Source organism: Triticum urartu, chromosome 7A (assembly GCF_056163025.1).
Source record: "Triticum urartu cultivar PI428250 chromosome 7A, HENAU_Tu73, whole genome shotgun sequence".
In the NCBI taxonomy this organism is placed as follows: Eukaryota; Viridiplantae; Streptophyta; class Magnoliopsida; order Poales; family Poaceae; genus Triticum; species Triticum urartu.
Window position 1 is genome coordinate 182,608,776 of NC_141879.1, and position 13,854 is coordinate 182,622,629.

The 13,854-nt window shown below is 45.0% G+C and overlaps 1 protein-coding gene and 1 pseudogene across 1 annotated transcript; one reads left to right on the forward strand and one right to left on the reverse strand.

The window, feature by feature from the left end:
- The first annotated feature begins 4,925 nt into the window (after positions 1 to 4,925).
- LOC125521181 (F-box/LRR-repeat protein At1g55660) lies at positions 4,926 to 8,226 on the forward strand. The gene is given in 5 exon segments (XM_048686232.2): positions 4,926 to 5,561; positions 6,246 to 6,504; positions 6,507 to 7,081; positions 7,212 to 7,370; positions 7,588 to 8,226. Coding segments are annotated over 5 exon segments (1,422 nt in total). The 5' UTR covers positions 4,926 to 5,456; the 3' UTR covers positions 7,912 to 8,226.
- Positions 8,227 to 9,807: 1,581 nt separating this feature from the next.
- LOC125525478 (uncharacterized) lies at positions 9,808 to 11,583 on the reverse strand (annotated as a pseudogene).
- Between the last annotated feature and the right edge of the window lie 2,271 nt (positions 11,584 to 13,854).

Below are 13,854 nucleotides of genomic sequence, written 5' to 3' on the forward strand. Positions count from 1 at the left end.
ACGGGCCTCTCAGACGGTCCTCAAACGTCCGGGCTGACCGGCACCCCCCATATCCAACCAAATATGGGGCGGATATGGGGCGCCCGGGCGCGCCGAGCACGTCGGACTGAAGAAGGGGTCCCAGCCAGAAATGCCATCAAAACTCGGCGGTCCGAAACTCGTCTCCTTCATCGGACTGGTGACGCCGCGTGGCGCAGCTCCGGCGGGCCGTGTAGGAGGATGAGCCGAAGCCCTCATACCCGCCCGTCTAGCCGGCGCCCGGCACCGTCGCCGTGGACATTTCCGACGACCAAGAATAGCTAGGGTAGTACGTAGATGTAGTATGTAGGATTACTTTTGCATGTTTTGTATGGATCTAAAGGATGAAATATGAGAAAGACGGATGCAAAGTGGCTAATTGAGACATGCCGGGTCAGTGTCCGCAGACGCGTGGGCGTTTGACGGGCTGGATTTCAATGTCCGGCTGTAAATGCTCTAAGTTCAGGCTAAAAAGTTCGAAACCGGCAGAAAGTGTGCGATACATATATGAGTTGCAGCATACATACAGACTAGAACTTGATGCGCGCTTCACTGTGCCGATTTCGTTGTCACGTTTATTGTGTAGGTTTTTTAATCATTTCATTATAGTCGATGTTTGTTGTACAGTGTGGTGTTTGTTTTCATAGGCCAGTAGTGTGGCTAGCTTGATCCTCTTTTTTTTTTACTGGACATGAAATTTTAGTGCAAGAGAGGTGAGAGGCTGTGTGGTTCTTGCGTTTCTGCATTTATGATATTCACTGTCACATGATACGCGAGTGTGAACCAGTGTTGCGGCTGTACATGTGACACATGACCTAGAGAAATCTACCCGCATGCCACACACCCAATGGCTTGATCTAAGCGACTGGAACAACGAATGTTCTCTTACAACCGAGATCCACACGTCCAATCTAGTACGATGCACCAAAGACCTCCCGTTCTAGGGAGCTTAGTATATTTAGAGATATGTGCAAGCAACAGATTTCTTATATATGCATGCAAAAGAACAAAGTCCAAAACCAACAGATCATATATAAGCAGGATCATGCTTCTTTCTATATGCACGCAAAAGGATTATTGTTGTGTTCTGGGGTAATGATTCAAGACAGGAGTAAGCTTGTATGTAGAAAATCATAAAATGATGCATACTTCTGATCATATACGTATACAGAGAACGACATGAAAAAGAGAAGGACATGAAAACATATATACTTTTATAGTTGTAGATATTCAGACCTTCATGCACTCAGCCGATTTTCTTCAGGAAATTCCACCAGGTTTACCAACCTCTGTCTTTGTTAGCCTCCATCCATGCTTGAAGCTGTTAGGGAAAAGACCCCAACAGAAAGGCACGCAATGAAAACATAAAGAAACGATGATCAAGAAAGAATAGACCTGCACCTTGAATCAAAAACTTTGCAAGAACAATTTTAGTACTAACATAATTTTGTTTTACAATAACCAATAAGAAGGCAATAAATTATTGTGAAGCGAGTAAAAAAATATTTCCATGAAATCATCAGATAATTAGAGCTCTAAACAAAGAAGGGAAGTCAATCCTCATCAACCTCAGACTGCACGTAATACTCTAGTGGGTTCATATCAAATTTGAAATGTTCACAGCACAATGAAAATAAAAACAGTCCAAAAAGACATAAGTAGAACAGTTCACTTGGAGGTGAAGAAAATTTGAAAATAATATAGTCCAAACTTTTTGTGCTCGTGAAGTTGTGATATTCACCAGTAGCTTACATCTTTCTCCTAGCTAGAGAACTGAAGCTAGCCGAAAGAAAATGCATGTTCAATAGACATGGGGGATTCAAAGACCATGTGAAGAAAAACAAATACATCAGGAAACATAATCCACAAAGCAAAGCAGTTCCTCAAAAAAAAAAAAGCAGAAGAGAATTCTAGAAGTTCAAATACCACTGGCCATTTTTATTTGTTCTTCTTATTTTGTAGCTCATTTTATTTCTTGTAGGCAACCCTTTTCCTTGTCAGTTCCTTATTTTGAGCCACACTATTCCATCATATTATCTAAAATACTGAATAATTCAGATACCAACTGATGTCAACTTCAATGCCTTTCTTTAACACGTGAAGGAGACCGAGACGCACATCTGAAGGAGACCCTGAAGGAGATATAGAGGTACCTTGATCAGTGAAGTCTATACACATGTTATGATCTAAATAGTTGACAACATGAACTGATTTGAGTAAACTAAATCGCTCAAAGGCCCAATTCAGTTGCAAAGAAATCCAAGGCATAGAAATCATATCATTATTTCTTGCATACTATGAACGGGTAAACAATTTTTGAGAAAATTAATAGTTATAGGCCTGTATCAGGAGAGTAGTTGTTTATCTCTTAAATGCCGGAGCACGGACATGCTACAATGCATAACAATTATGCAGCAAAACTCGGTTCATGATACATGCCCGTCATCACTATCCTTGCTAGCGTCAACCATGTTGATAATAGCTCGTTTCGGTCATTTCTTGTAGTATGAATTTGGTCACAAAGTCATCCTTCAAAATTGTAGCATCATAAATTTATACATATTTTTTGTTCTGAGCAATGGATGAATATTATAAACCTATTTATAAGCATCAATAATTCGATACCGAAGCACCAATTTAGGGATCCCCGTTCATACATGCATCATGAGAGAATCGGCCATTTGGGGTTAGCTACAGGATGAAGAAGACAAAACTTGAATATGAAAAGTATGTAGTCTAGTCGACCAGAGTTGCCTCGGTGCCGAAGAACCACTACCAAGTACAAAATTTGGCATGGTTAGGATTGGTCAGTCAATCTTAATCCCAATCAACCCGGCCGGCCAATCTTAAATCCACTCTAACTCCAACATGGGTACCTCCATCCACACGAACACAACAGCCATAGGAAGAAAGCACAGCAGGACGCCTCACAGGGGTCAATACCCGAAATCACTAATTAAGGAGTACTCATTGCAAAGAACACTCCACTTTGCTAGGTTGCGACATGCAGCGCGCCATTTGTCGCAACCTGAGAGTTTTCTCTTTTTTCATAGATCCATTTATTCAAAATGTTTTATCTCTTACACCGTGCGTCCAAATCTCGAACCGTTTTCACCATTGGATTCCTCGCGTCGAGATCTTCAAAACTAGATCCCATGTTGATAAGTTTGATGAACTTTTTTTTTCACGAAAAAACCGGACGAAAAAAATCAGGCGAAAAAACCGAACCAGGAGCACGGTTTTTTCCCCTTTCCGAAAGAGGCACGCCCGTGCCTCTCGTGAAAGCAAAACCGTGACTCTCGTGGAAGGAAAAAAACAGAAAACGTGTTTTTTTTCGTTTCCGAGAGGCACGGCCGTGACTCTTGCGAAAGCACAACCGTGCCTCTCACGAAAACAAAACCGTGACTCTCACGAAAGAAAAAAAACAGAAAACGTGTATTTTTTTCCCTTTCCGAGAGGCACGACCGTGACTTTCGCGTAAGCACAACCGTGCCTCTCGTGGAAGCAAAACCGTGACTCTCGTGAAAGAAAAAAAAACAGAAACGTGTTTTTTTTCCGTTTCCAAGAGGCACGGCCGTGACTCTCGCGAAAGCAAAACCGTGACTCTCGCGAAAGAAAAAAAATAGAAAATGCGTATTTTTTTTCCCTTTCGAGAGGCACGGCCGTGACTTTCGCGTAAGCACAACCGTGCCTCTCGCGGAAGCAAAACCATGACTCTCACGAAAGAAAAAAAAACAGAAAACGTGTTTTGTTTTTCACTTTCCGAGAGGCACGGCCGTGACTCTCACGAAAGTACGACCGTGCCTCTCGCGGAAGCAAAACCGTGACTCTCGCGAAAGAAAAAGAACAGAAAACATGTTTTTTTCGTTTCCGAAAGGCACGGCCGTGACTCTCGATAAAGCACAACCGTGCCTCTCGTGGAATAAAAACCGTGACTTTCGCGAAAGGAAAAAAAAAGAAAACGTGTTTTTTTCGCGCAATTTTTTTTTCGATTTTTTTGATCGAAAAGTTAAGAAAAACCGGGGGAAAACCAAAACGTCAAAAAAACCCGGAAAAAAACCGTTTAAAAAGCCGAAAACGCGTGCGAAAAAATAAAAAAACAATCTGAAGGGAGCGTCCAGAGCGCGACATGTGGCGAATGGCTGAGAGCGCGCCAAGTGACGCTGATCGTTGCGAGGCTTCTGAAGGAGTGCTCGTTAACTAGTTGCTCCCATCTCTGTCCATGCTACAACACAGCGGCCATGACAGCCCACGAGACCTAGCGCCCAATCCATCATACCCGGCCACAACCCACAGATCGGCGAAACCCTAGCCCGCATAACACAGCACTGCCGGCCACAGAACACCGATCAAAACCCTAACCTGCGCACCAGCGGCGGCACCCGAAAGGAACCAGCAGAAAATCGATTGTCGACGGGAAAGAAGAGGGCGCGAGAGAAGCACCCACCATGCCGCCGACTGACCGAGAGAAGGAGCACACCAAACGAAGGAGCGCGCCACTGCCGGCAAATCTCCCCACGCACATCGGAACACGGAAGCGACGCCAGAGAAACGCCAGAGCAGAAGGAACCAGCGACACCTAGGATAAAAGAGGCCCCGCACGCCACAAGTCAAGCCCTCTTCTTCTTAATCAATGAAAATGGCAAATCTTTTGCCTCGTTTCAAAAAAAAAAAGAACCGACCATACCCAAAACAGGGCCCACATACCGCCTAAACACCCTCGATGCACCGCCTAAACAGAGAACACAAGGTTCAGAACATCGATAACACGCGCAACAACATCAACTCTAGTAGCTTGCATGAACAAGTGGATTTATTGCCTGTTTTTAAGTTTTCTTCTTTTTTCGCGATTTGGACCCACCTGTCATTTTTCCTTGGCGAAATTTGCCTATTTTCCCTGTGCTGCTCCTCAGAAAAAAGAGAAATGACCCCGCCACATGTTTTGAAAAAAAAAGAGAAAGAAATTACCCCGCCGCCGCCGCGCGCCGCTGCATCTTGCCGTCCACCGCTCAACCGCCCGGCGCGCGAGCCACCGTTCCGCCTGCCGCATCCAGGTCTGTTCCCGCTTGCTGGTGGACGTTCCGTCCGTCGCGCCCGGCCATCTCTCTAGTTTGACCTCCTGTGCTATTCTCCCCCCTTCCCTCCAGTGTCCTCTAGTTTGACCTATTCCGGCGTCGTTCCGTAATAGTAGATCTGCGCTTCCTTCTCCGAATCGGAGAGGAATCTGGAACGTACTATATAGGCAGCCAGCTGCGGTGTAATCGGTTCGAGGGAGAGATAAAGTGCACTCCTTGAGTCCTGCTTTAATTAAACTCATCCTTCCCTGGGAGTTTTAGGTTTTCCCTCCTTGTATAAGCTACACATCTATCCTGTATAAGCTACCCTGTTGCAGATTGGGGAACATCACAGCGGTCACTGGTCAGTGATCTGAAAATCAAATGGGCAAGAGATGGGTTATGGAGATGAGCCCCCAAGAAGCACGTAGATTCAAGCTCCGACGCCACAACAGCAGGCCCAAGACGCGTCTGGACAATCTCCCCGAGGTATGGCTTTTCCTGTGGTACATACACTAGGTCAACAAATGACATTGCTAAGGAAAAGGCAGGAATCCTTAGTATTATTCGCTGTTAAGTTACAGAGACTCTTCGATTTTCTTTCCTATTCTTGTGAAAGTTTTTAACGATCGCACACGCCAGCACCCTGGATATGCTCAAGAATACTCTCAAAATTAACATTATGAAACTTAAAAGGCCCATAGCGTGCATGCTGAAGCAAGAATTAAATATGCAAAATTGTTTTTATGAAGGTGCCCTTGGATCAGTAAACGGCAGTCACCTGCAAGGCATTGATTTGACCTCCAAAATCTCGTGGCCCTTGAATAAATGAAAACCAACAGATTGATATGATCTGCACGGTAAAATGGAATGACATACCCAAAATTTAAGAAACTCATGCGTCAATTTTTTTTGAAGAAACTCAATGGTAGTACGGATGATGATCGTTTTTCATCCAAATATCATTAACTTTAGACTTCTTTTAATGTGTGGTTTTAAGAACAAGTAGTTTAGGAAAACTGCACCTAGGCAATTTCTATCAGATTTTGTTTTGTAGAACATGTATATTTTAGGGGTAAAAGAATGATGCCGATTCTGTTCTCGCACGATTTTCATTCGCTGAGCATTCTATTATTCAAAGCACTATTTTCTCATCTATACTATATTCTTCAGGATGTGATACAAAAGATACTATCGCGCTTGCCTCTAAAGGAGGTGGTGCAGATAAGCACACTGTCGAGTGGGTGGAGACATGTCTGGAGGTACCACCCAGATCTAATCTTCAGTGTTGAAAAATTGTTTGATGGCAAGGACAAGGGGGACCAAGAATTTGTTACTAGTGTCAATGATATCCTGAAGGATCACTACTGTACTGCTGTGAACAAGTTTAAGGTGAATTATGGACTCTCTGAAGAACACGGTGATGATCTTGATGGTGGCTCAGTTTTGCTGTTCTATCGAAGGCAAAGAACGTTGTTCTTGATCTACGCCCTCCACCCAAATGCCCGGACGATGTCTACAACTTCCCTCTGCATCTTTTTGATGATCGAAACAGCTCATGTGTGCTGTCTCTCCGACTTGTCTTAGTGTGCCTAAGGCCAGCTCTGAATTTCTGTGGCTTTGCAAACCTTCGATCACTCAAATTGCATAGGGTTTATGTATCGAAGGGCCTCCATTGCATGCTCCCACACTGTGCTGTCCTTGAGTGGTTAAGTCTAACAGACTGTTTCATGCTTTCCTTCACCATGTCTGAGCCACTAGACCACCTGCAGTATGCTTGTATTCAGAATTGCAGCCTACAAAGCATGGAACTGCATGCACCAAATCTCACAGTATTCAATTATTCAGAGCAGGATGTGCCGATTGTGCTTGGCAAATTCCACAAGCTGACAAAGGCAAAAATTGAAGTATTATCAGATTCTGACAATCTAGACTACACTTTTAGTCATCTTGTTCGGGCTATGTCTAATGTGGAGGAAATCTCCCTTAGAATTCATATCCAAAATGAGGTTGGTTTCATTTTGAGCACTTTCTGAGTAATTATAACTAAGACAATAGCTATGTCTGCTTCTCTGTTACTGCACCAGCTTCTTGCAACTTTAGAACCTGGTGCTCATTAATATTTATATTTATTTCCAGGCACGACAGTTCATGACAGACAGCCGGTGTGATTTTATTAATCTGAGGCATCTCAGTATAGAGGTTTTGGTGGACGGAGATCCAGGTTGTTCAAGTGGGATTCTTCGTTTGGCTTCTCTATTGGAACTAACTCCCTCTCTTGAAGTGTTCAATTTGCATGTGAGTTACAGTCTTAAGTTTGCTTGTACGTGCTTTTTGTTGTTTTTGCTTTCTCCTTTATCCTCTGGGCATACCATTTGTATGAAGCTCTTAATCTATAGACCCCCCCCCCCCCCCCCCCCCCCCCCCCCCAAGACGGCATCTATTATGCTTATGAAAGTGATTGGACATTGAAGAGCTTACACCAGAATGATGGGAATATTTTTGGCCCTTGCAGATGTTGTTTAATTCTAGCCTGCGATACAATGGTGGTGGTGCTGCCACGAAGACTTCAGAGCGCAAACTCAGCCATCTCAAGAGGGTATACATGTCAGGATTTGCTGATCTCCGGGGCCAGTTGGAGCTTGCGTGGTATATCCTCCAGCACGCCACCGCTCTCGAGTGCATGGTCATTGATCCTGGTGTGAAGACTCGTTTCGGCTCGCACCATGCATTTGAGGGTGGGCAGCTGTTCCGGGATCTCCTGGCAAAATACTTGCTTCTACCCAAATTTCCAGAGGTCCTGACTGTTTTGAGGGCACCACAGCCAGGGCATCGGTGACCTGGACGGCCATTCTTCCAGCTGGGCTGGTTTATTTTAGGGAAAAGTATAATTTCTGTCCTTCAACTCTTTCAAAAGTATAGAAACCGCCTCTCAACTTCAAAATCAGCAAAATTTAGTCCCTCAACTTTTAAAACCGGATAAGTTATGGTCCGGTCCTGGGCATCGAACGTGGCGGAGCCGCTTGCTTCTGCTCCTCGACTGGCCAATTGCTGATGTGGCCGGGCCGCAGCGGGATCTCGGCATGTAAATTAGTTGAAGCATATGCTAACAAGCAGTGATGCATACGTGCTTATAAGACATGTGGTTGAGATACAGTTTGGTTGGCTACTTGATCTCTACGATATACACAGCCTGTACAATTTTCTATACAAGACAATCTAACTCAACCGGCCCACGAGATCAAGGTACAACACACGCAGGAAAAATATCAGGTGCTCCCATCCTTTGGGTGCTCCACATGCTTCAACTTCAAAAAAAATCAATTTTAAATGTTTTTTAAAAAATTCTGAAAAAATATGAACGTCCACAAGGAATGTGATTACAAGTCCTAAAAATTTCAGGTTCGTGAGAGAGTTCCTCAATGTTATGTGGTTCACAACAGCAACTTTTTAGTCTCGTAGCCCTCCCTGGCAGTGGATCGAGGGCGCCCGTGCGCGTCGTCGAGAAGGCGATGCAGCGGGTCGATAGCCAATATGGACAGGATGGGCGACAGGGGTGTGATGCTAAAAATAAGAAAGATTTCAAAGTCTAGGTTCGGTGGCTTATGAACCAGGCTCATAATCTCCTGCGAGTCGCTTCAGGAAGCAATACCCTACATTTAGGACCAAATGAAATTAGGATGAAGATGCGGATCAAAACAAAAGGATTTTGTCACAAAATAAACAACGGAAAAGCAACACCTATTGTAACTATAACAAAGAGTCGGGCCAATTGGGAAACGAAGAAGACAAGACACCAACAGTGAAGAGTTACATAAGCATAGCATTACTATCTCTGTTCCTAAATGTAAGACGTTTTTGCCGTTCAAATTGAACTGTAAAGAACAGATGTGTAGTTTTTAATTTTATTTTTGAGAGAGGAAAAGAGAGGCATATACCTTTACTGCGACAGAGTTACAACTTCGATAACAGGTGCAAGAACAACAACTTGTTCCATAGTACTTTCTTCAGTAGCATGCCACTTGCACTTGTTCCATAGTACGAACTACGAAAGCTTGCATTTGTCGAGGATTCTGATCAGACTAACTGAAAGTCTGAAACTAAGAATTCTCAACCAAATAAGATTCAGAAAGAGAGTTCCTCAATGTTATGTGTGATGCTTAAACAAGATGTTGAAGTTCAGGGTTCGGTGGCTTCTGAACCAGGCTCACAAGTCAGTGACAATTGTAGAACTTCATCTAGTCGGACCTCCTGACATACCTGATTGCACACGTAAAATAGGTGAAACCGTGGCCGCAGGGTACCAAGAAGCAAGACCCCCGGGTTGCTCTGTAGCTGAAGACGACATCTTTATTTGCATGTTTTTCTTCTAATTCAGGTGCAATCGTTTGGACCGAAGGTTTGAGATGTGTTGGCCAGTTGTTGCTGGTAATATAACGTTGGCTAAGAACCATTCTTTCAAGTCATAAGTTAGAAGGGCTCGTGTTTTAAACTGCTAGAGTTGCGCATGCTTAAGCTGGCTCAAATGAGAGTACGGAGCAAACCTCATCAAACTGTTTCAGAGTTGATTCATACAGAAACAAATGTGAGTGCAACCAACTCACAACATCACATGGACGCAAGATAGTGCTACATGCCTAAAACTAAAACCATGAGGTAAGCTCCATGTTCAGACTAAAAAGTTTGGAACTGAGAGAAACTGTGCAAAATATATATGAGTTGCAGCATACACAAGGTTCAGAACATCAATAACAGGCGCAACAACATCAACAAGTGGAGCAAATTGCTCAGAGGTTCAGAATCCGTGGCAATCGTACAAGGACGGATTAATGTACCGGCGACTGAGAATCCTCATATACACTTGAATACACTAAGAATTTCAACATCAGATTCAGTATACAGTTGAAGACGAGAAGAAGTCGTTGTGTCCCCCAAGCGGTCCAGCCTGAAGATTGGCCGCGGCGTTCTCCTTCTCCAGCGCCTCTTCGGCCCGCCACGCTGCTTCAAATGGATCGGAGAAGCTCGGCCGCGAGCTGAACAAGTGGTCGTGTCCCTGAAGCGATGGAGCCTGAAGATCGGCTGCGGCATTGTACTTCTCGAGTGCCTCGTCAGCCTGCCACTGTGCTTCAGGTGGATGGGAGAAGATCGGCGGCGGCTTGTCTTGGACCATGGAAGAGCTATTGTTCGTCGAGACGGCCTGCCGCTCCTACTCTGCTGCTGCTTCATCCATTATAGCAAAAAGCGTCTCCATGTCGAGCGCCTCTTCGGTCTGACACTCTGCTTCAAATGGAGCGTGAAGACTGGAAGTCCCCATGATTTCTTCTTCAGCATCAGCGAAAAGCTTTTGCGGCTCCTGTGGTTCACAATTCTGTTCGATGCTGTTTCTTGCTTGGACCGGGAGAGTTTCCTCCACTTGTGCCTCCCCGAGAAGTTCTTCCATTGTGCAAGAGAGCCACTGTGCCAGGCCATGTCGTCCTCAGCTTCAGGTATGGGCTCAGCCGGCAAGGAGACCGGTGCTGCAGCGGCGAACGACGATGCGGCAGGTGCCGAGACGGGTACGGCAACTCGCATCTTCTTCATGGGTTGCGGCGGATGAGGGTCGGCGGCGGCACCCGGGCCCGGCGCTGGCCTCTTTCCAACGTGCTCTGGTTGCGGCGCCGGTTGTGGCATGGGCTCCGCTCTTCCTTGACGCTTGTACGCGGCCGATTCACGGCGGGCCTCCTCAGGAGCGTGCTGGGACAAGTGAATCTTGCAGAAGACCTTCTCCTCGTCGGCGACGACGGCCTCTGGCGGCGGCAGGAGCCGGTACTCCTCCATGACCCAGCCGGTGGACTTGCCCTTCTTCTTGAAGGACAGGTTCTTCCTCTCGCCGACGTCGACTCCCGCGTGCGTGACGACCGTGGTCGTGTTGACGGTCCAGGTCCCGCCGCCGGCCTTGCGCGCGCAACGGGTGGTCCTTCCCTTCTTGCGCTTGCACGTGGTGAAGAAGAAGCGGTCGCCGCTGCTCTCCGCCTGCGGCACCGGCGTGTAGCGGGCGGCGAGATCCTTGGGCTCGCAGTCGTAGACGTCGGCGTCGTGGATGAGCTTCTCGGCGCCGTGCGTCTCGCCGGCGATGAGGCGTGGCAGGTAGTAAGTGACGGCCTCCACCTCCGTAGGGTTCAAGCGGTAGTGCTGGAAGACTTCGTGGACGTTGAGCCCTTCCATGCCGGCCGGCGGCTGCTCTGCTGCTTCTAGTTCTAGATGGGAGGGGGTCGATCGATTCGTCGCCGGCGATTTGGAAGATTGGTGGCGATTGGTTTGAGACGCATACGCGCAGGGCGTAGTTGTATTTGAGAGATACTCGCGTCCGGTTACCAAACGGAGCTCTTCTGATGCCGATCCGTTTGAAACTCGGCAGCTCGACTTTGGTGGCAAACTCTACTACGCTCTTCCGTTTGTGTATTTGATTTGAAATCGGAATCCGACTTTGTGCATTATTCGTTTGTTGAAACGGAATTTTTGCTTGATTGCTATGCTCATGAGACTTCCGCAAGGTACCTTTGCTTGTATTGAATCCTTGTTCATTTCAGAGATAATAAGGCCAAGTTTGTTGGTTGACAGAAATCTTTATTTTCTCATCCAGCAATTGTAGTCTGACTGTGAGTTTTGTTCAGCAGCTCGCTTGAAAAACATACACGGTCCGACCTTTCGGTGTACAAGACACAACGAATATGGTACCTCGCCTAAGCCGGAAAGGTTTGATGGATAACGTGGGTATGATTTTCCACCGGTTTCCTTGACCTTGTTTTCCTCTGTTTTTTTTTTGGGAAATGGTAAATCCCGAAGTTTGAGATTTGGCCATGGCAAATCAAACTTTTTCGATGTTAATTTTAGTGGCGTGAGGATGGCAAGTTTAAAAGTTCACATGCACGACAATTTTTTGATAAAAAATACACCAAGGACGGAGTAGTCATGCTTGCCAACTAACTTGTCATCCTCGCGTCACTAAACTTGCCATAAAAAATGTTTGATTTTCCATGGTCAAATCATGTGTTCTGGCGTCATCGGGTCCTTTTATTGCGCCTTTTCTTCTTTTCATTTTTATGTTGTTCTTCATTTTGCCTCTTTTTTTGTTTCCATTTTTGTTTTACAATTTTCATGAATATTACGCTCATATACTTTTCAGAATTCATGAATATTTTTAAAAAATTTAAGTTTGTAAGTTTTTGATATTTTTAAAACTTCATGAAGAAGTTTTAAAATTGTGAACATTTTTAGCATTGATGATTTTTTTAATATTTATGAATTTATCAAATTATTGATATTTTTTATAAATCATGAAAATTATTTACAATGCATGAACAATTTTTAGTATTCAAAAAAAATTTAAATTTTGTTAGCATTTTTGTAATTCATAATATTATCTAATCTATCAAATGCACTTGCAAGTTTCTTTTGAAAAAGTGAGTGAACTTGAGTATCCGCAGCAGCCACGCATTTAGACGGGCGTATTCGTTCGTGTTAGCAAACGAACGAGAACAATGGATGATGAATTGATATGTCCCCACTTTAAATGGGGCGCCTGTCGGGATGACATGTGCGCATTAACCCCCTTTCTGTATGAGCCAGTTGTCCACGTGGAGGATGGTAGCCACCAGCCAAGGCTGCTACATAAGGGCATTCTCTAGGAGGAATGCAAGACTTTGTCGACTCCGTAAGCTAGAGAAGTGTAGAGATGGTCGATTAGTAGATTGTTTACATGTCCCGTGTAGATTCGTCCACCTTCAACTCCGGCGACTAGACATCCGACTAACCAGACGTTGCCATTGGGCACCCATTGTAGTAGTTGTTAACTATAAGCATCAATAGAGTCAATTCTCGTCATGTGAGGGTCTGAACTTGGGTAAAGCTTGTGTCCCATGTCCATGTGATAACCCGAGGTGATCACCCCTATCACCATAATCCACATATGTTTACTGTATCGTCATTAGGTACTTTGTGAAACACAGATGAAAGCTGGCTCAGTGGGCCTCATTGGGGCTCCTAGGGCTCACCTAAAGGTTCCATCCGCATTCGTACCGGCCGTATTTCTAACCACTCAAAATTTGGATTACTTTCTGGGCCAATCAAGTAGCATACAATCCATCGTCATGCTCGTCTTGAACTTGCATTTTTGAACATTGATGACCATCCCCACTGAAGTCATCCTCACATGGTCTATTTAAAAAATATATTTTGATGTAAGTCATCAGCCTTTTCTAACCCACGTAGTATGGGGTGAGTTCATGAAGCCACAACCTTTAAGTTGACCATCATTTGATCCACGTCGTACATCATTAACTATTATTTGTGGACCATCTATATAGTCCAATCACCGATCTTCATCTTAGTCAACCTTTAAGTTCACTTTATGTTCTACCTTAGTTTTTTAAAGCCACAACCAATTCTATGTGTGCAGTCTGTCTTAGTCCCGAGTCCACGCGAGCGCACGCGCTTATTAACTATGTGCAATGGTCTATGTCTATGTGTGCTCGTAGCATGTATTTTCAAAGCAATGGGAGGCTTGCCCTTATAAGATGGTCTTGTCCTCCCACCACAAGCGGTATGGGACTAAAAATCCTACCACCACAAGCAGTATGAGCCAACGCTAGCAGACATGTGTGCAAGCAAGGAGGATAGGGTAGCCCGACATGCATGTGTATCGTTGCTATGGTAGGCTGGACCACGTGCATGTGTACCACAATTATGGTAGCACAAGGTGCATGCAAGCCATTGATTTTTTGTACTGTTGCAGTACAACTAC